The sequence below is a fragment of the Monodelphis domestica genome, chromosome 7 (genome assembly GCF_027887165.1).
Source record: "Monodelphis domestica isolate mMonDom1 chromosome 7, mMonDom1.pri, whole genome shotgun sequence".
NCBI classification, from domain to species: Eukaryota; Metazoa; Chordata; class Mammalia; order Didelphimorphia; family Didelphidae; genus Monodelphis; species Monodelphis domestica.
In genome coordinates, this window is record NC_077233.1 from 276,938,733 (window position 1) to 276,966,227 (window position 27,495).

Consider the following 27,495-nt stretch of genomic DNA (forward strand, 5'->3'; position numbering starts at 1 on the left):
TTAGGAAAGGCCCTTCTTTTCCTCCACTTTCTAATGTTTTCAATAGGAATGTGTTGTATTATGTCAAAGGCTTTTTCTGCATCTATTGAGATAATCATGTGATTTTTGTTGGTTTGCTTGTTGACATGGTCAGTTATGTGGATGGTTTTCCTAATATTGAACTATCCTTGCATTCCTGGTATAAATCCCACCTAATCATAGTAAATAACTCTCGTGATGACTTGCTGGAGGTCTTTTTGCTAGTATCCTATTTAAGATTTTTGCATCTATATTCATTAAGGAGATTGGTCTATAGTTTTCTTTCTCTGTTTTTGACCTGCCTGGCTTTGGAATCAGTATATTTGTGTCATAAAAGGAATTTGGTAGAACTCCTTCTTCGCTTATTCTGTCAAATAGTTAGTATAGTACTGGGATTAGATGTTCTTTGAATGTTTGATACAATTCACTTGTGAATCCATCAGGCCCTGGGGATTTTTTCTTAGGGAGTTCTTTGAAGGATTTTTCAATTTCTTTTTCTGATATGGGACTATTTAAGAATTTTATTTCTTCTTCTGTTAATATAGGCAATTTATATTTTTATAAATATCCATTCATGTCACCTAGATTGGAATATTTATTGCCATATAATTTGGCAAAGTAGTTTTTAATGATTGCTCTAATTTCCTCTTCATTGGAGGTGAGGTCCCCCTTTTCATCTATGATACTGTTAATTTCATTTTCTCCTTTCCTTTTTTTTTATTAGATTGACCATTACTTTGTGTGTTTTGTTTCTTTGATAAGTCATCAGCATTTCTATGTATCTCCAACACATCTCAGCAGCAACAATTAGAAAGAGAAATTCCATTTAGAATCACCCTAGACAATATAAAATTCTTAGGAATCTATCTGCCAAGACAAATACAGGAACTGTATGAACACAACTACAAAACACTCTCCATGCAATTAAAACTAGGTCTAAACAATTGGAAAAACATCAATTGCCCATAGGTAGGATGAGCTAACATAATAAAAATGGCAATCCTACCCAAATTAATTTATTTATTTAGTGCCATACCCATTGAACGACCAAATAACTTTTTTTTTACCGAATTAGAAAAAAACCGTAATAAAGTTCATTTGGAAGAACAAAAGATCAAGGATATCCAGGGAAATAATGACAAAAATGCAAAGAAAGGAGGCCTTACAGTCCCAGATCTCAAACTATATTACAAAGCTGTGGTCATCAAAACAATTTGGTACTGGCTAAGAGACAGAAAGGAGGATCAGTGGAACAGACTCGGGGTAAATGACCTCAGCAAGACAGTCTGATAAGCCCAAAGATCCCAGCTTTTGGGTCCAAAATCCACTATTTGATAAAAACTGCTGGAAAAACTGGAAGACAGCGTGGGAGAGATTAGGTTTGGATCAAAGGCGTTCCTCTCTAACAAGGATTTCTGACTCTGCTTTCCTCCAACTCAGCCCAATCACTGTCTTTCTTGAAACGTTCCCCTGCTCTCGCGGTCCATGCCAGGACCCTCCTCAGAACTACCATTGATTTACTCATTATTTATCTATCCGTGCAGGCGCGACTTAGTGTGTCTGCAGAGGGAAGGCGAGGCTCCATGAGAGCAAGTGCTCCTCGGTCTAGCACAATGCCAGGGACCTAGTAGGTGCTGAAAGCTGGCCACTTCCTTAGAGCATTAGGACGTCTGCAGAGCACAGGAGGAGGCAGCTCTTGCTGGCTGAGAGGACGGCTCTCCTTCCCTGAGACGGGCTCTCTCTGTCTCCCAGAGCCCCTGCAGAGGCAATAAAGGGGTGGGGGTGGGGGGCAGAGACTCCCAAGAGAGCCTTGGATGGCTTTTGTCCCAGGGGTTCCCTGAGGTCCCCCCCGGGGGGGCGGGGGGAAGCTGGTTTTCAGTGGCGCTGCCTTTGCCCTCTCCGGGTTATGAAGGTCGGGAAGAGGTTTATGATCTAGTCCAACGTGCTCATTGTACAGGAGGAAAAACTGAGGCTTGGAGAAGAAGAACTTTGCCCGTCAGCACAAAAGTAAATGGTCCCATCTCTAGCCAGGCCCGAGCCTCCCCTCTGTCTCCCATTCCAGGGAGAGACTCTAAAGAACCAACCACAAGGGAAACAGCCCCTCTGGTTAGGAACTAATCCGCCCGGAGCTAAGAGGGGTGCACTTCTGCTCGATCTCTTCATTGGCCCCAGGAGCCCTAACCCGGGTCTGACACACGCATGCGGAGTTCCATTCCTTTGCTAGCGTTGCCAGGGAGGCAATTGTCTTCGCCTTTAAAAGGTCTCCACTGCTGGGTCATCACGGCTTAAGTGTCTGGCGACCAGAGCGATGTGTCTCTTCGGGACGAAAACACAGCCTGAGACCTAGGTCCCTACTCGCCCACGGAGGAACGGGGGAATTAATGGCGCAACAGCCAAAGAAGGATATACAGAGTACGCAAAAAAAAAAAAAAATTATGGGGAAGCTCCATAGAGCTGCCTCATCCGGAGACCGTTGCAAACTGCAGTGGCTTTTGTTGGCCAAAGGGAAAGATATTAAAGAAGTAGACGATCTGAAGAGGTAAGAAGAAGGGGGTGGGGGAAGGCCCCCTGGAAGAACCTCACCTGTGGATCCCTAATCCTGGGAAAGCTCTTCTCTGAGCACCTGGGACAGCGCAAAGGCTCAGACCAGCCTCGGAGTCACGCTTTGCCCGCTGGAGATTGGATAGCAAGTGGGCAAAGCTTGTGTCACCTCACCCTCCTTCCTCCCCATTCTGAATGAATGAGAAAAGCTGTCCTTTCAGCCAGGGGCCAATGTACTCCATCTCTACAGCAACGTGGAAGTAAAGACCACTACATACTGCCCCAATAGGAAGTGTAACAGTGTTAAGGCAGGAAAGTAATTACTGCTTTTATTAAGTACCTACTTGATGTGCCAGGCACCTGAATAACCGCCACAGAGAAAGGTCATAGGCTGGAGGGATTTAGGGGAGTGTGGGAAGTCAGGGAATTGGGGAGTGTGTGCAGTGCTGGTCCAGTTACTCTTCAAGACACTGGGAAGCCAACAACCACAAGACAGTTGTTTATTAAGCGAGAAAAACCTGGTGAAAAGCCCCTCTCACATCCCTGACCTGCTCCATACTCTGTTGGAACCCCCTCTTCAACTCTCAGCAGTTAGAGGTTCTAATTTGCATAACCACACAGATTCCATTGGAACACTCTGGTCAGGCTTTGGTTTGAGGTTCTAATCTGCATAGTCACTCAGAATGCAGATAGATTCTAGGTGGCATATGGGCTAAGGTTTACAGAAACTGGGAGAAGGCACAAACTTATTAACAACTCAGAGTATCAACCGAAAGGACACATCCCAGAATCCCCAAGATGCTTTGTATGGTATAGTAAAGGCATCATTTGTTTCAGTCTCACTCAGGTATTTAAGAGACCTTTGTATTCTGGAGAGACTAATTTTACTGGGGTCCTAGGCATACTCATTTTGGATATATTAATAATGATAACCTTGATAATAACACACAAATTTCTCACTCCACACAGAAATGTAATCAGCAAGGGAGCTGGAGGAGAGGATCAGACAGGGTCGAGGAGAACCAGGATACTGTTGTGTCCCCAAACCTAGAGAGAAGGGAGTACCAAGGACAAGAAAGGAACACTGACAAAGGTTTCAGAAAGTTCTAGCCCCCTGGGGAAACTGAGAAAAAGCATTGGTTTATTTCTCAATTCAGAAATCATTAGTAACTCTGGAAAGCTCAGGAGTCAGAATGTAGAGGTGAGAAGAAAAAGTCAGGAGGGGCATTTATTGTTATTGGCTCTCTCATGGCCTCATGGCACAAAGGGCAGGAGAAATGTGGAATGAGAGAGGGAGGGATAGAAGATTTGGGGGAAATGGGGGAGAAGATGTTTGTAGGCAAGCAGAGAGGTGGCCAGTAGGCAGAGGGAGATTCAAGATGAAGGAGAACAGGGAAGATAGAGAGTGCTAACTGTGTGAGGAGATAAGCTAGAATGGAGCACTTTTATATGGAAAAGCTTTTTCTTGGCAAGAAGGGACTACTTCTTCATGGGAGATGGGTGAAGGAGAGAGTAGCAGAAGATATTTGGATTACATAAGGTGGGGATGGAGGTGTCTGGAAATAGTCTCTTTTTTTTCAGCTACATATGAAGCAAGATTTTCAGCTGAGAAGGTGCCAGATGACTCGTGGGGGGTTAGAAGAGTAAGGAAAAGGTTTGGAAGAGCTACTGTGTTAAGTAACATAGTGAGTTAATTAATTATCAGGTAGATATAAAACGATTACCTCATGGCCATGAGAAACCCAGTTGAGGTCAGGTAACATAAATTTTTAGTGGACCCTGTAAGCACAGTTGCTTGATTTTCTCCACCTTCATTAACAGTTTTGGGGATAGGGACCAAAGATAGCAGATGGTGAGAGAAATCCAGGGGTGAGGCTGGCAGGACACAATAGGCAATATGATAAGGAGACAAGAGACTCCAGAGAAAGACTGTGTAGAGTTGAATAAGCATGTTGAATTATTCACCAAGGAGTCAAGATGGGGAAAAGAGAAGAGTGTAGCCAGTGCAGGAGTGATAGCCTGGGATTAGAATGGTCATGGTGTGGATGAGAAACAGAGGGTAGGGTTTTTAGGCAGAGGAAGAGTTGAAGTGACAATGGATGGTGATCGGGTAAGGGAAGTTGAAAGTTCATAAGCAGAGCAGTAGGGAATGGGTGAGAGATGAAAGGTCTAACCCATCTTTGCATGTGGCTTGAGCTGGGGTGAAGAAATTAGGGTTAGTACAGAAGAAGTAAAGCAAGTGAAATCTGGAAGCTGAGGAAATGGGAAGTGAAAGCATTCGAGGAAGTATTTATATATGTTGAAGAGGTAGGCATGCTGCTTTCAGGAAGAAAGCTTATGAGACAGCCCCAGGACCTGATGGATTCACAAGTGAATTCTATCAAACATTCAAAGAACAACCAATCCCAATACTTTACAAACTATTTGACATAAGTAGCAAAGAAGGAGTTCTACCAAATTCCTGCTAAAAATACCCAAAGGACAAAAAAAACCTTCTCTCTCTCTCTCTCTCTCTCTCTCTCTCTCTCTCTCTCTCTCTCTCTCTCTCTCTCTGTATCTGTGTCTCTGTCTCTGTATCTCTTTCTCCATCTCTCTGTCTCTGTCTCTCTCCCTCTCTTTCTGTCTCTGTGTCTCTGTCTCTCTTTCTGTCTCTGTCTCTGTCTCTCTGTCTCTCTCTCTCTGTCTCTGTCTCTCATCTCATTTACCAATATTAATGCTGCACATGAGCAATAAGTTTTTCCATGCATCACTTCATGTTTGCGATCCACATACCTCATAACACTAAAGGAAATGAGGAAATGTTATATATTCATCATGAAACATAAAGGAAAATCTGATTAAGTTTGACTTTTTGAAATTCTTAAATGCAAACTGTTTATTTGTTGTTCCAGATGAGCTCTCATGATGGCCATTAGTAATAGGCTTAATCCAACAAGCCTAGTCCAACTTATTCTTCAATGTGATGTTGACCTCTCTTGAGAAGATGATTTTGGATGGACAATTAGAGACTACGCTCATGTCAGTGGTGTTAGAGGGTAAGTGCTAATATCATCCTATCACTACATAATTTCATTTATTTTTCCATTCATAAAAGTTTTAAGTCACTAATATCAACTTAATACACATTTCTTAAAAATTATGCTTAGATTGTTCATAAAAATGCCATAAGACATTAAACCAAGGTAGCAATCATCTCAAGTCTTTCCTGTTAATTATTTTTATGGCACATGTATGTTAGGCAAATATCCAAAAAAAATCACAGAATCAAAAATAAATAAAGTTAAATCCATGAGTTGTTGGGGTTTTTATTTGGGGGATGTTCATTGTGTTGTGCTGGATATACAATGATTTCATGAATATCAAGCAATTCATTTTTACTGAATCTCCACTCATGTATTTATGTTTAGACTGCCTAATTCATTGAAATAGAAATAAAATGAATGTAGCAAAATTAATAAAAGTGAACAGCAGATGAAGTTCTAATTTACTTCTCAATTTCTTCTTCCAATTACTTCTCTAGAGCAAGTTGAAAATGAAAGGAGACAACTATCGTTCTTTGGCTGAGGATCTCATAATGGAACAGAGACCCAATCCTATGGGATGCATTGACTGTATCTCCTTTTTGCTGATTTCAAATGCTTCTTGATAGGTTTGTTTGTGATTAATCCACTAGTCCTTTCTTGTCATCATGAGAAGCAAAGTCAGACGAGTAAGAGGGACAGACTCCTTTCATTTTCAATAGAATGCTTTCTGCTTGTGAAGTATTAGGAATGAAGAACGTTCCCATTAGACCCAGCACATCATTGCAGATCTCTTACTTGTGCCTCAACTTTCTCTCTCTTGGGCCAACAGCTGTTTTTCCTCAGCACCTTCCATCTTTTGCTCAAAACTTGAAATGGCCCTTCAGATGACCTTTGGGCCCCTAAGGTGTTTTTGTAAGAACAGAGAGGATGTTCCTCCAGTTATTGGCCAATGAAGGCTCCTGGCTCACTGACAGATGATGCAAGATTCCATGGAATCATGGCGCCCAGCCTGCTCAACCAATTTGGCCTTCTGCACCGATTCCTTTTTATCCGTGACTGAATATTCAGTGCCTGGAGTGAGTGGTGGCGTTAGATGGACAAACAGGGGGTTAGTGTCTGAGTGAGAGCAGTGGCCTATAATTGCACTTAAAATAATTTTTCCTCCACACACCTGAAACTGAGTGGGGCTTTCATAGTTGCCTAATATTGTTACAGTCTGGTAAGCAGACTAAGGGATGCTAACAAACTGAGCAAATGGCAAAGTCAGATTATCCAAGTTCATAGCAGGTTATAAATGGCAAGGGGGGAAAGGGTAGATTTAGGGAATCTGAGATCATTTTCAGAAATGCTAATGACAGCTGCGATTTTCATAGCTCTTTAAGGTTTTCCAATTCTTTACATACATTTTGTTATTTCATCTTCACAAAAGTTGTACTGTTGAAATGTCTGGTTAGTTTGGGAGAAGAACTACATTATGTCTCATATGCCATCAAATGATCGGTAACTAAAAAATAAATTGTGAATACTAATAGGAAAGATAAGAATTTATAGGGAAGCAGTTTGGTTTTGGAGAGTGTTGGATTTAGAGTCAGAGGACCAAGTTCTTCAGGAAATCATGCACCTCACGATACGTGTGACTTTGGACAACTCATATCTTTACTTGGATTCAGTTAGTTAATCTATTTTGAGACAGAGAAACAGTCAGAGAGGGAGGGAGGGAGGGAGGGAGGGAGGGAGAGAGGTAGGGAGAGAGAGAAGAGAGAGGGAGGGAGAGAGAGAGAGGAGAGAGAGGGAAGAGAGGGGGAAGAAAGAGGGGGGAGAGAAAAGGGGGACAGAGAGAGGGGAGAGAGAGAGAAGAGAGAGGGAGAAAGATAGAGAGAGAGGGAGAGAGAGAAAGTGGGAGAGAAGAGAGGTAGAGAGAGAGGGGGAGAGAGAAAGAGGGAGAGAGAAGAAAAAGAGGAAGAAAAATAAAGAGGAGAGAGAGAAGGGAGAGAGAAGAGAGAGGGAGGAAGAAAAAGGGAGAGAGAAGAGAGAGGGAGAGAGGAGAGAGGGAGAAAGAGGGAGGGAAGGAGAGAGAGAGAGAGAGAGAGAGAGAGAGAGAGAGAGAGAGAGAGAGAGAGAGAGGGAGAGGGAGAGGGAGAGAGAGAAATTAGATTATAATATTGTGACTTAAAACGGGTCTAAGAATTCTAGATTGAATGTTTAGTTATGCCTTACAGAGTTTATCAAAACAATAAATTTTGTCAATAATCTGGTCTGGATATTTAAGACTTGGTGTATATAAGTTTTGTCTTGGTTAATATAGACTTCTTATGTTTTATATTTTATTTCCTATATAGTCATCAAGAATCATTTCTTCAGTATGTGAAGACTAAAGTTAATGAACTCTTCCCTGAAGTCAAAATCAATAGTCCAGAATGGGCTTCTGATATTGGATTTACTTTGGGCAGACCTGCCTTGGACAAAAAAGGTAGGACTGACAAACCTAAATAAATACTTAATTTTATATCTAATGAAAGATAGATTTTAAAATTGAAATGCTTATTTTTCTATTTCCATTTTATGCTTTTAAGTAATAGTATACTAATTTATTTTTACTTAATTTTTATTCTTGGAGTTTCATTATCTTGAAACTTTAAAAATAACCTGAAAATCTTTTCTATTATTAACACCTGCTTTATCTAAAATTTTATTCATGTAGACTATAATAACAACTTTAAATTTTACATATCATTCTAAATATATTTGATGGAATAATGAAATTTTAAAAATTATAATATACTATATTTAGCTACATTATTTCTGATTCACAACTATGGAAAAATAAATAATACATTTAAGGATCTCCTGTAAGTATAGTGCACACACTATATATGTGTGTATACAGAGAGATAAACTGATATTATATATGAATATATAAAGGTAGAATGATAAAACACCAAGAATAGATTCCTCATACCATTCTGAAACTCTGTGAATTACTTATCCAAGCTTTGGAAATGTATACATTTGAAATGTTATGAAACTTTAAATTATTTATAAGATTTTCTCTCCACAGATATTAAGGATGAAAAAAAGCCAAGGGGGTTAGGAGAACAAGGGAACAGAGAAGCAGATTTGAATAGTAATGCATATATTCCTAGATTTTCAATACATGATGGTGTCTGGGACAGAGATGGTCCCCAACAGTAGACTCCCCACCAGAAGAAGGCTATAAATGTGGAGCCAGGGGAAAAGATGCAAAGATGGAAACTTTATTGCTTTCAATCTAAAGGAGAGGGAATACCCCTGAAGCTAGGGAGCTCAAGAAATGCGCAAGTATCAGACTGGAGATAATCAATTTATAGGAGTCACAATTACACACTTTCCTTCTTATGTCCCCTCCCTTTCCCTTTGTGTGGGAATCTGGTCCCTTGGAACTCTGACTTACAGATTGAAAAACAATCACATTTTAATAATAATCATATGCTAACCTGCATACATATACAACAAGGGAGCATGGACATCCTTTGACTCTTTGGGTACTAAGAAAGATAAGGGAGCTGCTTACGCAGTAAATTCTCCTGAGGAAAGTGTTTGTTTTTCTTTTTGTTCCTTCTTTTGGGGCCTGATCTCTGCTACATCACCCAAAGCTTCTGGTATTCAAAACATCTTTAGAATTTAAATTAGGCAAAAAAGTTGGGGCTTTCTAAAAAGGGTTGTTTAGAGGAAGGGAAGGAAGAGGGAAAGTTTTCAGCTTAATAAGAGTTTTCAGGGAGAAGTTCTGATTTCCAACTGCTAGCTGGGTTCTTTAAATTATTAGTATACAGACTTAAAGGAAAAACTTACAAGTCTTAAAACACTTCTTATGAAGAAGACTGGTTATTCTGCCCCACTCGGGCTGAAGGGACCAAAAGGATGTTTGTGTAAGAAATGGGGTAGGACAGTGTGTTGGGGGGGGGGGGGGAGTACTACCTCTGGCTAGGATCCTGAAAATATTAGGGTTATAAGCCAAATTGGTACTCTGAGAATGACACATTTAATCTCCTCCCACACAATGGCAAATATGCTCACTTCCAAAACGACCCAAAGGAAAACTTTATAACCTCTGTATTTGGTCAGTTAAACCAACTCCTGTAGGAGAGAAAGTATTTTCTAATTTAGATTCTAACATTTCCTCTTGCTAGCTTCCTGCAGTCTGGCCATTTGCAATCTTAATGACCTGGGCTTGAGATAATAAAATAATCTGACTTTGACTTTTTTTTTCAAAGCAATTTTATCCAATACCTAGTGAGAAAGTTAGGGTGAGCATTCTGATTATACCCATTTGAATGGTGTTAAAATAGAGAAGCAGAGTGCATAGATGACCTTCTCATGCTCACGGAGCTAAAAGGGAAAATTATCATGTTCTTTTTTACTACGTTGTTTACAGTCTCTATCAGTAACAAGATACGAGCTGTATAAACTCTTCCTAAGGAAAGAGAGGGGGGAGGGGAAGAGAGGAAGAGAAAGAGGAGAGAGAGAGAGAGAGAGAGAGAGAGAGAGAGAGAGAGAGAGAGAGAGAGAGAGAGAGAGAGAGAGAGAGAGAGAGAGAGAGATTTTAAAGTGTATCTTAGTGTTTGGAGCAGGAATCGGGGAGTCTACCCATCCCATCCCACCCTCCCAGTCACGTAAATGAACAGAAAGGAAGGAGTTGTGACAAAATGCAGAGAGAATGCAGCCTTTATGGTTTGTCCTGCTCAGGACGGGCCAGCGTGCTCAAGTGAGGGACGCGAGCTCCGCACTGTCCGGGATAAACAGTTGAACTCCTATTGTTTAGGAAATGAACACAATGCTCTTCTTCACTCATCACCACCTAGGTGGTCCCTTTTCTTGATCTGGTCCTTCCTCTTCCTCACCCCGCCCGGTTCCCAGCACTTCCTGAACCCTAGGACTATTCCTCAAGTGAACGAGTCGAGGTCGGAGTTACAGTTCGAGGATGCTGGACAGAAACATTCAAGGAGAAACATTCTTTGCAACATTTTCGTGTCATCCTGATAAGCAGCAGGCACTTTCCCAAGGGGAGAGTCTGGGCTGAATTTTTCCAGTGTAACTCAGCTTTCAGTTTTTCTTCGGCGTCTGTATCTCTTAATCTGGGTTTCTCAGGACCCCTTTGAATTGTTTTGATGATCACTGATTTATATTTTGAGATCTGGTACTGCAAGGCCACCTTCCTTTGTATTTTTTTTTCATTATTTCCCTGGACATCCTTGATATTTTGTTCTTCCAAATGAACTTTGTTATGTTTTTTTTTTTTCTAATTCAGTAAAAAAGGTTTCGGAAATTCAGTGGGTATGGCACTAAATAGATAAGTTTGGGTAGGATGGTCATTTTTATTATGTTAGCTAGTCCTACCCATGAGTAGTTAATATTTTTCCAATTGCTCAGATCAAGTTTTAGTTGTGTGGAAAGTGTTTTGTAGTTGTGTTCATATAATTCCTGTGTTTGTCTCAGCAGATAAATTCCTCAGTATTTTATATTGTCTAGGGTGATTTTGAATGTAATTTCTCTTTATAATTCCTGCTGCTGGGATGTGTTGGAGATATATGGAACTGCTGATGACTTATGTGGGTTTATTTTGTATCCTGCAACTTTGCTATAGTTGTTGATTATTTCGTCTAGCTTTTTGGTTGATTCTCTATGATTCTTTAAGTAAACCACAAGGAGTGATAGCTTGGTCTCCTCATTGCCAATTTTAGTATCTTCAATTTCTTTTTCTTCTCTAATTGCTATTGCTAGTGTTTTTAGTACAATATTAAATAATAAAGGTGATAATGGGCAGCCTTGTTTCATGCTTGATCTTACTGGTATTGCATCTAATTTATCCCCATTGCAGATGATGTTGGCTGATGGTGTTAGATATATACTGTTTATTATTTTTAGGAAAGAACCTTCTATTCCTATGCTTTCTAGTGTTTTTAATAGGAATGGGTGTTGTATTTTATTAAAGGCTTTTTCTGCATCTATTGAGATAATCATGTGATTTTTGTTGGTTTGCTTGTTGATGTGGTCAATTATGTGGATGGTTTTCCTAATATTGAACCATCCTTGTATTCTTGGTATGAATCCCACCTGATCATAATGAATAACCCTCTTGATCACTTGCTGGAGTCTTTTTGCTCTAAAGTCTTTTTGCTTTAAGATTTTTGCATCTATGTTCATTAAGGAGATTGGTCTGTAGTTTTATTTCTCCATTTTTGACCTGCCTGGCTTTGAAATCAGTACCATATTTGTGTCATGAAAGGAATTTGGTAGATCTCCATCTTTGCTTATTATGTCAAATAGTTTGTATAGATTTGGGATGAGCTGTTCTTTGAATGTTTGATAAAATTCACTTGTGAATCCATCAGGCTCTGGGAATTTTTTTCTTAGGGAGTTCTTTGATGGTCTGTTTGATTTCTTTTTCTGATATGGGATTATTTAAGAATTCTATTTCTTCTTCTGTTAATCTAGGCAATTTATATTTTTGTAAATATTCATCCATATCACCTAGATTGGCATATTTATTGCCATATAATTGGGCAAAATATTTTTTAATGATTGCCTTAATTTCCTCTTCATTGGAGGCAAGTTCTCCCTTTTCATCTATGATATTGTTAATTTGTTTTTCTTCTTTCCTTATTTATTAGATTGACCAGTACTTTGTCTATTTTCTTTATTCAAAATGCCACTTTTAGTCTTCTTTATTAGTTCAACAGTTTTATCACTTTTGATTTTATTAATTTCTCCCTTAATTTTTAGGATCTCTAATTTGGTTTTCTTCTGTGGGTTTTTAATTTGTTCGGTTTCAAGTCTTTTGATTTGCATATCCAAATCATTGACCTCTGCCCTCCCTAATTTGTTAATATATGAACTCAAGGATATAAAATTTCCCCTGAGTGCTGCTTTGGCTGCATCCCATAGAATTTGAAAGGATGTCTCATCATTGTCATTTTCTTCTTGTTAGGAAAAAAAAAAAACTATAACCAAATTCATCTAGATGAAGAAAAGATCAAGAATACCAAGAGAAATGATGAAAAAAAAGTGGATGGGTGGGTGGCTAGAATGACCAGATCTTAAACTGTACTATAAAAGCAGTGGTCTGCAAAACAATTTGGTACCAAGAGACAGAGGAGAAGATCAGTGGAATAGACTTAGAATATCTTCCCTCAGCAAACCGGTGAATGATAAACCCCAAAAGCCCAGGTTTCAGGATAATTTCAGGAAAGAATCTGTTCTTTGACAAACTGCTGGGGAAATTGGCAAACAATATCAGAGAGATTAGGTTGATATCAACATCTGACACCCTACACCAAGATAAACTCAGAATGGGTGAATGATGGATTGTAAATAGGAATCTATAAGTAAATTAGATGAACACAAAATAGTATCCCTGTCAGATCTTTGGAAAGGGAAAATTTCAAGACCAAGCATGAATTAGACAAAAATACAAAATATAAAACAAGTGAATTTTATTACATTAAATTAAAAAGTTTTTGTACAAATGAAACCAAAGCAAGCAAAATTTGAAGGGAAGCAACGAATTGGGAAAAAATCTTTAAAACAAAATCCTTTAACAATGGTCTCATTACTCAAATATCTAAGGAGTTAAGTCAGTTGTACAAAAAATCAAGCCATTTCCCAATTGAAAAATGAGCAAGTGACATGAATGGTAATTTTCAGATGAAGAAATCAAAACTATCAATAGGCACATGAAAAAGTGTTCTAAATCATTTATAATTAGAGAAATGAAGTGCGAGTCAAATGCTCTCTGAGGTATCACCTCACCTAGCATATTGACTAACATGACAGCAAAGGAAAATCATACATTTTGGAGGGGATGTGTAAACTAGGGACATTAATGTAAAGCTGGTGGAATTGTGAATGGATCCAACTATTGCGGATAGCAATTTGGAACTATGCCCAAAGGCCTTTAAAAGCCTGTTGGCCCTTTAATCCAGCCATACAAAAGCTGGGTTTATATCCCAAAGAGATTGTTATTATTACTGTATTTCTTGTCCTGCCCAGGAGCATGTAATGTTCTTTCCATTTGTGTGGATCTAGTTATCATTGTGTGAAAAGTGCCTTGTAGATGAGTTCATATGATTCCTGTGTTCATCCTAGAAGATATTTTCGATTGCCTAGACTAGAGTGATTTGAAATGAAGTTTCTCTTGCTGCTGAGTCCTGTCGACAATAAATAGAAATGCTGGTGATTTATATGGCTTTGTTTTTTCATCCTGCAACTTTGCTAAAATTACTGGTTATTTCCAGTAGCTTTTCAGTTCATTCTTTACGATTCTTCAGGTAGAGCATCCCATCTTCTGCAAAGAGTGAGAGTTTAGTCTCCTCTGTGCCTATTTTAATCCCTTCCCTTTCTTGTTCTTCTCTAAATTGTTACTGTGACAGCTTCTAGTACAATGTTAAAAAATAGAGGTGAGTGTGGGCAACCTTGCTTCACTGCTGATCTCATTGGGAAGGTTTCTAACTTCTCCCCATTGCAGATGATAATTACTGGTGGTTTTAGATATATATTCTTTATGATTTTTAGGAAAGGATCCTATACTTCTATCCTTCCTATTGTTTTCAGGAGGATTCTGTCTGCTTCTTACAGGGAATAAGTGACAATAAAAAAAAAAAAAGGTTGAGAAAACAAAACGAGGAAGAAACCGAGCCACTGTTTTAGAAGTTGAAGCATTTTTTTCTCCTTCTTCTAAAAATGTATTAAGAAGAATAGAGAATACTATAGATACTTGTATGTATATTTCAGAACCTAAGCTCTCCAGGTGTCATGGATATTGAACAAGGGACACCTATTTTCCAGTCCTACTTCTGGTATAATTCACAAATCATTTAAGGTTTCAGGGTTCTAGGCAACTCTAGAACCAGAAGTCGCTATAACGATGCTGACCAGTGGCCGTAGGGCGTTTTCTAGGAGCTCTGGGTTTTAGTTCCAACATAGACCTTATATATGTACCTTAAGAAATTCACTTTAAAGAAAAATAATTAAAGAGTGAGAGAGCTCGGGCAACCGGCGAGCGAGTGTGAGAGGCTGCGACTGAGAGAGAGAAAGCCTCCCGCTCTCTTACCGTGCTGCCTCCGCGAGGGAGGGGCTGCCAACGGTCCGGGGCGATCACGAGGCGCCTCACTCTGACTGAAGGGAGCCAGCGGCGGCATCGCAGCGGACGAGCTCCTTGGCGAGGCGCAGCCTCGAAGCAGCCTCACTGGTTCCCACAGCCCCGGCCCTCGGGAGCCGCTTCCTTCCTCCCTCCCTCTCTCACTTCCCCACTTCTGTCCTTTGCTGCCGTCGCCCTCGGACGAGTTGGCGGCGGCCGAGCCCCGGCGGGAGGAGGAGAAGGAGGGGTTCTCGCCTCTATTAAGTTTAAGCCGAACCAGAGGAGGACGTACGACCGTGAGGGCTTCCGCAGCGAGCTGGAGGACGAGGTGCTGTTAGTGAGTAGCACTATCAATGGATTGTCCCTGGTGGAGGAATGGAGCCTGAGGAAGAACCAGGCGGTGCTGCAGTAAGAGAGGTGTGTGAAGAGGCCGGTGTCAGAGGAAAATTGGGCAGACTTCTGGGGATCTTCGAGAATCAAGACCGCAAACATCGCACTTCCGTTTATATTCTTACAGTCACTGAAATATTGGAAGACGGGGAAGATGCTGTTAACATAGGCAGGAAGAGAGAATGGCTCAAGGCTGAAGATGCCATTAAAGTTCTTCAGTGTCATAAACCTGTACATGCTGCGTATTTGGAAAAACTGAGGTTGGGCTGCTCACCAACCAATGGAAATTCTATGGTTCCCACCCTTCCAGACGGCAATTCTTTGTATGTGATTTCTGCACAGACTTCGGGCTTGCCATCTACTGTAAGATAAATATTTAGATGACCATACATGATCTCACAGGGAGAAAGGCTTCTGGGTTTGACATCAACATGTTTAAACTAACTGAATTGCCATACAGAATGTATTCAGTCAGTTTTCATATTTTTCAGATACTTTGAAATATTTCCCTTTTTTGTTAACAGTGTAAAATATTTCAGTAAACCAAAGCCATGTGGATTTTTTTTTAAGATGCCTTCACTGTGCGCCCTGTCCCTTTCTCCCAAAACATTATTTTTGTTTTTCAGCCTGCTCTGCATTCTGGTCTTTAATATTGGTTAGTTTCCACAGTAACCTACTCTGGTGTGGTTGTCTTTTTTTCTTTAAAGAAAGTCAAGGGGACAGATGACTAGGCACTTTAGTATTGACCCACTGAAAGAAAGCCTTCTATAGTGCTTTTTATTTTTTAGAGCTACGCATTTCAAAAGATTAAAATGTTCATGGTGCCACTTTATTTCAGATACATTATAGCCCTCATGATTTCTTGAAATTTAGAGAAAATTGATGTGTATTGAACAGCATTTCAGTACTAACATTAGAGGGTATTGTTATATATACATGTGGTATCTTTCCCCTCAAAGTTTAAACGTTTTCTCCTCCAGTGCCCAGTATGGCTGCTATTTCAGTATGAGATGGCACTATTGTATTGCATACACCCTGGAAATATATAAAACAGGCTCATGAAAAACAGCATCCAGATTTCATCCTTGTCATTTTTTTTATTATTGATCTATGTACCCAAATTTATTTATTTTTTTTCCTTTTAAACATTATTTTACTTGGTCATTTTCAAACATTATTCATTGGAAACAAAGATCATTTTCTTTTTCTCCCCCCCTTCCTGCCACCCCTCCTATAGCCCACACAGGATTCCTCTAGGTATCACATGTGTCATTGATCTGAACCCATTTCCATGTTGTTGGTATTTGCATTGGGGTGTTCATTTAAAGTCTCTCCTCAGTCATATCCCCTCAACCCTTGTAGTCAAGCAGTTGCCTTTCCTCATTGTTTTTACTCCCACCGTTTGTCCTCTGCTTGTGGGTGGTATTTTTTCACCTAGATCCCTGCAGACTGTTCAGGGACATTGCATTGACACTAATGGAGAAATCCATTACGTTGGAATTCGATTGTACCACAGTGTGTCAGTCTCTGTGTACAATGTTCTCCAGGTTCTGCTCCTCTCTGCATCACTTCTTGGAGGTTGTTCCAGTTCCCACAGAATTCCTCCACTTTATTATTCCTTTGAGCACAATAGTATTCCATCACCAACATATACCACAATTTTGTTCAGCCATTCTCTAATTGAAGGGCATCCCCTCATTTTCCAATTTTTGGCCACCACAAAGAGGGCAGCTATGAATATTCGTGTACATGTCTTTTTCCTTATTATCTCTTTGGGGTACAAACCCAGCAGTGCTGTGTCTGGATCAAAGGGCAGACAGTCTTTTAGGGCCCTTTGGGCATAGTTCCAAATTGCCCTCCAGAATGGTTGCATCAATTCACAACTCCACCAACAATGCATTAATGTCCCAATGTTGCCACATCCCCTCCAGCATTCATTGCTTTCCTTTGCTGTCTTGTGTGAGGTGATACCTCAGCGTTGTTTTGATTTGCATCTCTCTGATTATAAGAGATTTAGAACACTTTTTCATGTGCTTATTAATAGTTTTTATTTCTTTAACTGAAAACTGCCTATTCATGTCCCTAGCCCATTTATCAATTGGAGAATGGCTTGATTTTTTTTGTACAATTGATTTAGCTCTTTGTAAATTTGAGTAATTAAACCATTATCAGAGGTTTTTGTTATGAAGATTGTTTCCCAATTTTTTGCTCCCCTTCTGATTTTAGTTGTTACATTGGTTTTGTTTGTACAAAAACTTTTTAATTTGATGTAGTCAGAATTATTTTTTTTTTACATTTTGTGACTCTTTCTAAGTCTTGCTTGGTTTTAAAATCTGTCCCTTCCCAAAGGTCTGACATGTATGTATACTATTCTGTGTTCACCTAATTTACTTATAGTTTCCTTCTTTATGTTCAAGTCATTCACCCAATCTGAGTTTATCTTGGTGTAGGGTATGAGGTGTTCATCCAAACCTCATCTCTCCCACACTGTCTTCCAATTTTCCAAGCAGTTTTTATCAAATAGTGGATTTTTGTCCCCAAAACTGGGGTCTTTGGGTTTATCATAGACTGTCTTGCTGAGGTCACTTACCACAAGTCTATCCACTGATCCTCCTTTCTGTCTCTTAGCCAGTACCAAACTGTTTTGATGACCATCGCTTTGTAATATAGTTTGAGATCTGGGACTGCAAGGCCACCTTCCTTTGTATTTTTTTTTCATGACTTCCCTGGATATCCTTGATCTTTTGTTCTTCCAAATGAATTTTGTTATGTTTTTTTCTAATTCAGTAAAAAAGTTTTTTGGAAGTTCAATGGGTATGGCACTAAATAGATAAGTTTGGGTAGGGTGGTCATTTTTATTATATTATCTCATCCTACCCATGAGCAGTTAATGTTTTTCCTATTGCTCAAAGTATAGTTTTAGTTGTGTGGAGAATGTTTTGTAGTTGTGTTCATATAGTTCCTGTGTTTGTCTCGGCAGATAGATTCCTAAGTATTTTATATTGTCTAGGATGATTTTAAATGGAATTTCTCTTTCTAATTCTTGCTGCTGAAATGGGTTGGAGATATATAGAAATGCTGATGACTTATGCAGGTTTATTTTGTATCCTGCAACTTTGCTAAAATTGTTGATTGTTTTGACTAGCTTTTTGGCCAATTCTCTATGATTCTTTAAGTAGACCATCATATCATCTGCAAAGAGTGATAGCTTGGTCTCCTCATTGCCAATTTTAATACCTTCAACTTTTTCTTCTCTAATTGCGACTACTAGTGTTTCTAGTACAATGTCAAATAATAGAGGTGATAATGGGCATCCTTGTTTCACTCCTGGTCTTATTGGGAATGCGTCTAGTTTATGAAATTTGCTGATGGTTTTAGATAGATACTGTTTATTATTTTTAGGAAAGGCCCTTCTATTCCTATGCTTTCTAGTGTTTTCAATAGGAATGGGTGTTGTATTTTATCAAAGGCTTTTTCTGCATCTATTGAAATAATCATGTGATTTTTGTTGGTTTGCTTGTTAATATGGTCAATTATGTGGATGGTTTTCCTAATATTGAACCATCCTTGCATTCCTGCTATGAATCCTACCTGGTCATATTGAATAAACCTTGTGATGACTTGCTGGGGTCTTTTTGCTAATAACCTATTTAAGATTTTTGCATCTATATTCATTAAGGAGATTGGTCTATAGTTTTCTTTCTCCATTTTTGACCTGCCTGGCTTTGGGATCAATACCATATTTGTGTCGTAAAATGAATTTGGTAGAACTCCTTCTTTACTTATTCTGTCAAATAGTTTGTATAATATTTGGATTAGTTGTTCTTTGAATGTTTGATAGAATACATTTGTGAATCCATCAGGACCTGGGGATATTTTCTTAGGGAGTTCTTTATGGCTTGTTCAATTTCTTTTTCTGATATGGGGTTGTTTAGGTAATCTATTTCTCCCTCTGTTAGTCTGGGCAATTTATATTTTTGACCAAGATTACCCAAGATAGATAGCCATATTTATTACCATATATTTGGGCATAATAGTTGTTAATGATTGCCTTAATTTCCTCTTAATTAGAGGTGAGGTTGCCCTTTTCATCTTGGATACTGTCAATTTGGTTTTCTTCTTTCCTTTTTTTAATTAAACTGACCAGTACTTTGTCTATTTTATTTGTTTTTTTCAAAGTACCAGATTTATTTATTCATTAAATCAATAGTTCCTTGACTTTAAATTTTATTAATTTCTCCTTTGATTTCTATAGCCTTCATCTTAGGATTTTTAATTTGTTCACTTTCTAGTTTTTTAATGTGCATGACCAATTCATTGCCCTCTGCCCTCCCTAATTTGTTAATATATGAACTCAAGGATATAAATTTCCCCCTGAGTACTGCTTTGGCTGCATCCCATAGGTTTTGAAAGGATGTCTCATAGTTGTTTCCATGATTTTTCTTTAAGTGCTTTTGGAGAATTGTATTGTTTAATTTCCAATTAGTTTTTGATTTACCTCTCCATGTGCCCTTATTAATTATTACTATTTTCATTGCATTGTGATCTGAGAAGGTTGCACTTATTATTTCTGCTCTTTTGCACTTGTTTGCAATGTTTTTATGTCCAAATACAATGGTCAATTTTTGTGAATGTACCATGTGCTGCTGAAAAAGTGTATTCCTTTTTGTCCGTTTATTTTTCTCCACATATCTACTAACTCTAATTTTTCTAACATTTCATTTACTTCTCTTACCTCTTATTTTTTTTTTAATTTATCTAGTTTGGATAGAGGAAGGTTCAGGTCTCCCACTAGTATAGTTTTTCTATCTATTTCATCCTTGAGCTCCCCTAGTTTCAAACAACCAAAAGAAACTGTATTTTATGGATGCAATTTTTGTACATAAAACTACTCCCACTTAACAGTCTATGACACTGAGGATTTTTACAAAAGCTTGTACATGGTATTCTTAGAGGTAATAATGCATAATCTTATTTTGTAACTCAAACTATATATTTGATAAAAATGTAAAAAATGTACAGTATTGATGTTAATCAACTCATAAGAGTTGTTAACCTATAAATATTTTCTTGTATAATTTTTTGGTCAGAACATTTGGGCTTTGTAGTGCCACATCAGGATTCCTTAATGTCATTCATTGTACAGATCTCTTTAGTCTCTATGGAACTTACAAAGTTCCCTGAATTCGTTTTGATTCCTACAGCTCTCTATGTAATTTAACAGAACATTTTATAGTTGTCATATTTCAAAAGTACCTATCATAATAGGGTTGGCTATTTTTTAATGTTTCAGACCAGGCTAGCAGAATTGCATCTTTAAAACTCTTTAAGATAGCTGGAGACACCTTCTACCCAAATAGAAATAAGTTTCAGTGGAGTGGCCAAAATGTTCTCTCATTCTGGTTTTTAAACATAGTTGGCCAGAGGGGCCAGGAGGCCTACTTATGATTGATTAGAAGAGAACTAAATATAGAAGAATACCATTCATAATTCTGCTTTGTTGTCATAAGCAAAAAGCTCTTCTCTGCCTTTTTAGTAAACCACAGTTGGGTAAGTGGCATGGTCTGGAACATTTAAGAATGTGGAGCCATCTGTATGGACCAGGTTTTGGGGTTGCCACATGGTTAGGCAACCATGTGGAATTTTTCAAGAAAAGTGTTCTATTGACCACAACCTCATATAAAGAAGCAAACTAAGGAAGCAAAAGGCTGTAAACATTTTTAATTGCTTTGCATGGTTTTCTTTTGAAGATTGGTATAAGAATTTTGACTTTTTATATTTGAGAAGAAACATCAGAATAAAAATTAAATTAAAAATAATTATACCAAGTCCTATGATTTCCTTTAAGATTGAAGAGCAAAAGAACAAGCCTCAACACAAAGAAATGGAAACACCAGTGGAAGAAATTGGAGAAAAATTACCTGAAGATAAAATGACTGTCAATGTTAATGAATTGCCATTTAAAGTAAAGGATCCTCATGGCAATAAAAGTTAGGACAATAAAATCACTGTGGAAGAAACTCCAAAAATGACCGCTTCTTCTTCCAAGGAAACTTCAATACCCGTGCACCATCGTTTCATGTGGTAAGTTTCTGAAAAACATCCAATGGAGTATTTCACAGTAAGGTCACTTTGCTCTGAAAATCTGGTTTCAGATTCATTGTACATTAATTTCAGTCTTGGCTGGGTTTTTATTTGTTTGTTTTTTTGCCAAGAAAGAAATAAAAACCAAAGTATGCATACACATGTACACACACACATCCACACACACACATAAACGTAAAAATGACCATTAGTTTGTTCTATTCTGGAAATTATAGAGCAGCAGCTATCAATAACTCAGTAGAAAATGTTTCTTGACAGTGAATGTCTACATAAATCTGTTCTCCCTCACACACACACAAATGAATTTGTTTTTTTTAGAAGTCCAGACAAATTTACTTAAATAGGATTACAGTCTTGATTTCTACTCAGCTGTTTTTCCTAAAATAAGCACTTTTCATCTAAGTTTGCACTGAAAAAAGAGGAAGAAAAGTAATCGAGGCAGGCAGGTATGCCTATTAAAACAGAGAACAAATAAGAAGAAAAGAAAAATTATCTAGTAAAGATGTGGAGATGAAACAGTCATTGGAACTGGCTGAACAATCTCGGGCCAGAGAACCAAGACCAGGAGGAAATAATTTGACACAGGTCAATTGGAAATTTGGAGTCAGTATTTCCATCTTTTCTTGATAGAGAATATGAATCTGTTTCCTGGGCAAGAGCAGGTCAATGCTTGGAAAGCTTTTATTCGCGATACAAAAGTTCAGTGATTGTTAGGTGGAATATAGTTCAGTTGGGTTCAATGCATTCAATTCATGAATGTATACATAAAGAAAAATAGAGGTGTCTCTTTTTAACATTTGAGTACACTGTTGCATGGAGAAGATAAGATGACATACACTTGCAGTAACAATTAGAGAAGAAAAAGAAATGGAAAGTATTAAAATAGGCAGTGAGGAGACCAAGTTATCCCTCTGTGCAGATGATCTGATGATCCACTTAAGGAATCTCAGAGAGTCAACTAAGAAACTAGTGGGGGAAAATCATCGATGTTAACACACTTGCAGGATATAAAATAAACCCACATAAATCATCAGCATTATTATATATTCCCAACACACCTCAGCAGCAAGAGTTAGAAACAGAAATTTCCTTTAAAATCACCCTGGACAATCCAAAATATTTAGAAATCTATTTGCCAAAACAAGGGAATTATATGGACAGAACTATGAAACACTTTTTACACAATTAAAACTAGATATAAACAATTTGGAAAACATTAATTGGTCATCGATTGGATAAATTAAAATAATAAAAATGACAAAACTACACAAATTAATTTACTTAGTGCCATATCTATCAAACTCCCGAGAAACTTTTTGACTATATTAGAAAAAAACTATAACCAAGTTCATCTAGATGAAGAAAAGATCAAGAATACCAAGAGAAATGATGAAAAAGTGGGAAGGATGGGTGGCTAGAATTACCAGACCTTAAACTGTACTATAAAAGCAGTGGTCTTCAAAACAATTTGGTACCAAGAGACAGGGGAGAAGATCAGTGGAATAGACTTAGAATATCTTCCCTCAGCAAACCGGTGAATGATAAACCCCAAAAGACCAGGTTTCAGGATAATTTCAGGATAAGAATCTGCTCTTTAACAACAACTGCTGGGAAAACTGGCAAACAATATCAGAGAGATTAGGTTGATATCAACATCTGACACCCTACACCGAGATAAACTCAGAATGGGTGAATGATGGATTGTAAAAAGGAATCTATAAGTAAATTAGGTGAACACAAAATAATATCCCTGTCAGATCTTTGGAAAGGGAAAAATTTCAAGACCAAGCATGAATTAGACACAATTACAAAATGTAAAACAAATGAATTTTATTACATTAAATTTAAAAATTTTTGAACAAATGAAACCAAAACAACCAAAATAAGAAGGAAAGCAACAAATTGGGGAACAAATCTTTAAACCAAAATCCTTTAACAAGGCTCTCATTACTCAAATATCTAAGGAGTTAAGTCACTTGTACAAAATATCAAGCCATTTCCCAATTGAAAAATGAGCAAGTGACATGAATGGCCATTTTCAGATGAATAAATCAAAAGTATCAATAGGCACATGAAAAAGTGTTCTAAATCATTTATAATTAGAGAAATAAGTGCGAGTCAAATGCTCTCTGAGGTATCACCTCACCTAGCATATTGGCTAACATGTCAGCAAAGGAAAGTCATAAATTTTGGAAAGCATGTGTAAACTAGGGAAGTTAATGCACTGCTGGTGGAGTTGTGAATGGATTCAACTATTGTGGATGGCAATTTGGAACTATGCCCAAAGGACTTTAAAAGCCTGTTGGCCCTTTGATCCAGCCATGCAAAATCTGGGCTCATACCCCAAAGAGATTGTTATTATTGTAATATTTCTTGTCCTGCCCAGGAGCATGTAATATGTTCTTTCCATTTGTGTGGATCTAGTTATCATTGTGTGAAAAGTGCCTTGTAGATGAGTTCATATGATTCCTGTGTTCATCCTAGAAGATATTTTCGATTGCCTAGACTAGAGTGATTTGAAATGAAGTTTCTCTCGCTGCTGAGTCCTGTTGACAGTAAATAGAAATTCTGATGATTTATATGGCTTTGTTTTCTCATCCTGTAACTTTGCTAAAATTATTGGTTATTTCCAGTAGCTTTTGAGTTCATTCTTTATGATTCTTCAGGTGGAGCATCCCATCTTCTGCAAAGAGTGAGAGTTTAGTCTCCTCCGTGCCTACTTTAATCCCTTCCATTTCTTGTTCTTCTCTAAATTGTTACTGTGAGTGTTTCTAGTACAATGTTAAAAAAAATAGAGGTGAGTGTGGGCAACCTGTGGGCAACAGTGAAGCAACACTGCTGATCTCATTGGGAAGGTTTCTAACTTCTCCCCATTGCAGATGATAATTACTGATGGTTTTAGATATATATTCTTTATGATTTTTAGGAAAAGTTCCTATACTCCTGTCCTTCCTATTGTTTTCAAGAGGATTCTGTCTGCTTCTTACAGGGAATAAATGACAATATGAAAAAAAAGGATGAGAAAACAAAATGAGGAAGAAACCAAGCCACTGTTTCAAAAGTTGAACCAGTTTTCTCCTGTCAAACAAAACTTCTAAAAATGTATTGTTATTCTTTCCAAAGTTGAAAAAGTTAGAAGAATAGATAATACTATGGATACTTGTTTGTATGTATCAGAACCTAAGAGCTCTCCAGGTGTAAGGGATATTGAACAAGAGACACCTATTTTCCAGTCCTACTTCTGGTATAATTCACAAATCATTTAACATTTCAGGGTTGTAGGCAACTCTACTACCAGAAGTAGTTATAAGGATGCTGACCAGTGGCAGTAGGGAGTTTTCTAGGAGTTCTGAGTTTTAGTTCCAACATAGATCTTATATTTGTACCTTAAGAAATTCACCTTTTTAAAAAAATAATTATACCAAACCCTATGATTTCCTTTTAGGATGATGAGCAAAAGAACAAGCCTCAACACAATGAAATGGAAACACCAGTGGAAGAAATTGGAGAAAAATTACCTGAAGATAAAATGACAGCAATAACCTGCCATTTAATGTAAAGGATCATCATGGCAATAAAAGTGAGGAGAATAAAATCCCTTCGGAAGAATCTCCAAAAATGACCGTTTCTTCTTCCAAGGAAACCTCAATACCCATGCACCATTGTTTCATAGTTCCATTGGATATTAGCCTACAATACTTTACTCCATGTAGATCTCTACTTGGGATATTAATTGATCCTTTACATATTCCATGATTTTTTTCAAAATCTCTTAAAAATTTGTTCCTACCAAGTAAAAATCTACCCAGACAGAGTTTTCATGAGAGCCAATCCTGAAATGTATGGGGCTTCCCCCCACCCTTTGTCTTCAAGACTGCATCATTTCCTTTCCTAGAATTACTGAACAAATCCTCATTTTTAGGAAGAGGCTTCACTCTTGCTCACTAACACTTGAGAGAGAAAAAAGCAAAAGTAGTGCGCCTTAGAAGACTTGAGAGGAGATGAAAAATGCCAGGAGAAGTCCTTTCATCCAGGCTTAATCCCTTCAAGGCCAGGCTTTCCTTACTTCTCAAGCTGACCACACTCAAGAGGAAGGGGCCAAGAGAACTGGTCACCTTCAAACCCAATCAGCAGGGTTCTGAGGGAACAGGGACTGGCAATGACTAACCATGAAACAAAGATAGCAATAAAGGAAACCAGCCATGAAATGGTATGAAAGCATCTCTTCCATATCCTGGATTGCCATCTCCTGACAACAGGAGCTGGATGGAATCCCAGAGACTATCTAATCTCATTCCTTCCTGTCACCTCAGAGGAAACTAAGGCTCAGAGAAGCAAAGGGATTTGCTTACAATCACCCAGAATGTAACTGAGAGGCGGTATTGAAGCCCAGGTCTGCTCCCTCCAAATTTCTATGTGTAGCATACATCCTTGAGATGACTTTAGCGAGTTCACTAGCTAGTCACCCAATGTCTTAAGCTGAATTGAAGTATACAGACAATCCTTGTATACTCTAACAGTATCTTTAATACGATTTTGCGGCTTGGCTTTACACCACTTTTGATTGCTGTCAAAAAGCATCATGAAGCAATGGTTGATTTGTGTGGAAGAGGCCATGGAGGAAGAGAGAATTCTAAGCATGCAAGAAACAAATCTGGGGACTTTATCTGTCAATCAAGGTGTTCATTCCAAAATAGAATGTTCCCAGGAAAGGCAGTTGGAGCCTGGCAAGAAAGGAGATGACCTGAGATTTCTTCTCTGGGGGTTCCTGACCAAGGGAGACTGGCTTTGTCTATCTTAGGTTGAAGGACCTTGGGGTGGGGGTGGGGGCTTCTGGAATTAATCCAAGAAGAAATTTACTTGTGATGGTGGCTTTGTGTAATTGGAAGAAAGAAGACTTAACAATTGTCCTCCATCCATCTCTCTAACTGTCCCTGAGTCACAGTTGTGACAGGACTGACATTTCCCCAAATCCTCCCAATCCTGCTTGTAGACTAAGGACACCCCTATCCCTCTCACTTCAGTTCTCCATCCTGTTGTTCCCAATAAAACGCCTTACTTGAGAAAAGAGGAGTAAAGAATATTTCTCTGAAATCTCATAGTTCCCATGAGTTACTTAGAAGGTGGCTGACTAAGACTGGGGGAAGGGAAAGGGAGGCAGAAGAGCATATGTGGAAACTGGGAGGTGAAGGGAGAATGGTAGGAAAGATCTTGATCTATTAGCATTCAATAGTGATTTTTAGGCTACCCCAGAGTAACCCCTCTAGCAGCATCTCTCATCTCTCATCTAGCTCCATTATAACTAGGCATCCTCAGGTTCCCCTAGCAGCAATCTAGTCAAGCCAGAGTTTACCACAACCAGAAATAGTGAAGCAGCTCACTCTTTAATACAATTGGCAATTTATTATATATTGTATAGCAAAATGACCCATATGATTGTGGAAACTATTGATTATATTGGCAGCATAAAGATGTCTGTTTTGCAGTTGCCATTCCAAACAGACCCTATACTCTGGCAGGTCCTGGCTCAAGTGTATGTGATCTTTATGTCTGTCCATCAAACTCTAACCCAACTTAAAGATCTTTAGATTTGTGATTCCCCTTAAGACTGAAAAGATATTGGCTGTTGATAACCTGGAAAGCATGATTAAGGCTGCGTTTGAACAATTGATTAAGGAAAAGGGGCTAGATCTGGTTGTGGGCAAGGACAATGTACCTAAGGAAAATGGAAATGAAAATGAGAACAAGTCTGACTGTGACCCTGAGAAAATCTCCACTAAAAGAGGTCACTAAATTATCCAGTAATGCTGGTGTACTACACTCCAAAGCCCATAGAAAATTCTCAACACAGAAATCCATAAAGACACATTTCCCAAAATTTGTAGAGAATCCTTTCAAATCTCAAAAGGAGTTGAAACGAGCTTTCAGGATCTTTGATCCTGATTTTGAAGATGTCGAGTTCCTACTAATAGAACTGTTCAGCCCCCATGAACAGAGGGAATTTCTGGAAAAGACAAGATCTGATAGCAATTTAACTAGCTGGCCAACTGTGGAGCAAAGGGTGGATATGGATTTTGCTAATCCTACTTGCATGTCCTACCTAAGGAAATGCAGGGAGGATTTCCTTCAGGCCATAAAACAATGCTGTTCAAAACCTAATGCATGAGCTAAGTTTGACAAGATCTTGCAGAGTAGTGGGGAACATCCTGCCACATACATAGACCATCTCTCAGAGATGGCAGATTCCATCTTAGGTCTAGAGGCCAATAGTGAAGAATGTGCTGGTCATGTCCGTAGACAATTTCT

The 27,495-nt window shown here is 38.4% G+C and overlaps 2 protein-coding genes across 6 annotated transcripts in view; one reads left to right on the plus strand and one right to left on the minus strand.

Annotated features, from left to right (window-relative positions):
- The first annotated feature begins 1,950 nt into the window (after window positions 1-1,950).
- LOC100011788 (diphosphoinositol polyphosphate phosphohydrolase 2-like) lies at window positions 1,951-26,257 on the plus strand. 5 transcript variants are annotated; one of them, XR_001623284.2, is made up of 6 exons: window positions 1,951-3,406; window positions 5,451-5,594; window positions 6,080-6,208; window positions 7,922-8,052; window positions 20,933-21,168; window positions 24,635-26,257. XR_001623284.2 is itself a non-coding variant. In XM_016423772.2 (2 exons), the coding sequence occupies exons 1-2, from the start codon at window positions 15,070-15,072 to the stop codon at window positions 21,077-21,079; spliced, it is 525 nt and encodes a 174-aa protein (XP_016279258.1). In that variant the 5' UTR covers window positions 14,903-15,069; the 3' UTR covers window positions 21,080-24,609. The 5 variants fall into 5 exon arrangements, 1 of the variants encoding a protein (XP_016279258.1); XR_001623283.2 differs by having other exon boundaries at window positions 1,953-2,557; XR_008913261.1 differs by lacking the exon at window positions 6,080-6,208 and having other exon boundaries at window positions 1,957-2,557.
- LOC130455606 (uncharacterized) overlaps window positions 21,097-27,495 on the minus strand; it is a 28,587-nt gene continuing 22,188 nt past the window's right edge. Inside the window, exon 3 of the mRNA XM_056806321.1 lies at window positions 21,097-21,176. The gene's annotated coding sequence lies outside the window, so the exon portion shown is untranslated. The remainder of the gene's footprint in view (window positions 21,177-27,495) is intronic.

Excerpts from the sequence above, each read along its gene's own strand:
- LOC100011788 (XM_016423772.2), top strand. The coding sequence starts at position 15,070 with ATGGAGCCTGAGGAAGAACCAGGCGGTGCTGCAGTAAGAGAGGTGTGT. Across the intron at positions 15,448-20,932 it reads CTTCGGGCTTGCCATCTACT|ATTGAAGAGCAAAAGAACAA; the intron begins GTAAGATAAATA and ends ATTTCCTTTAAG.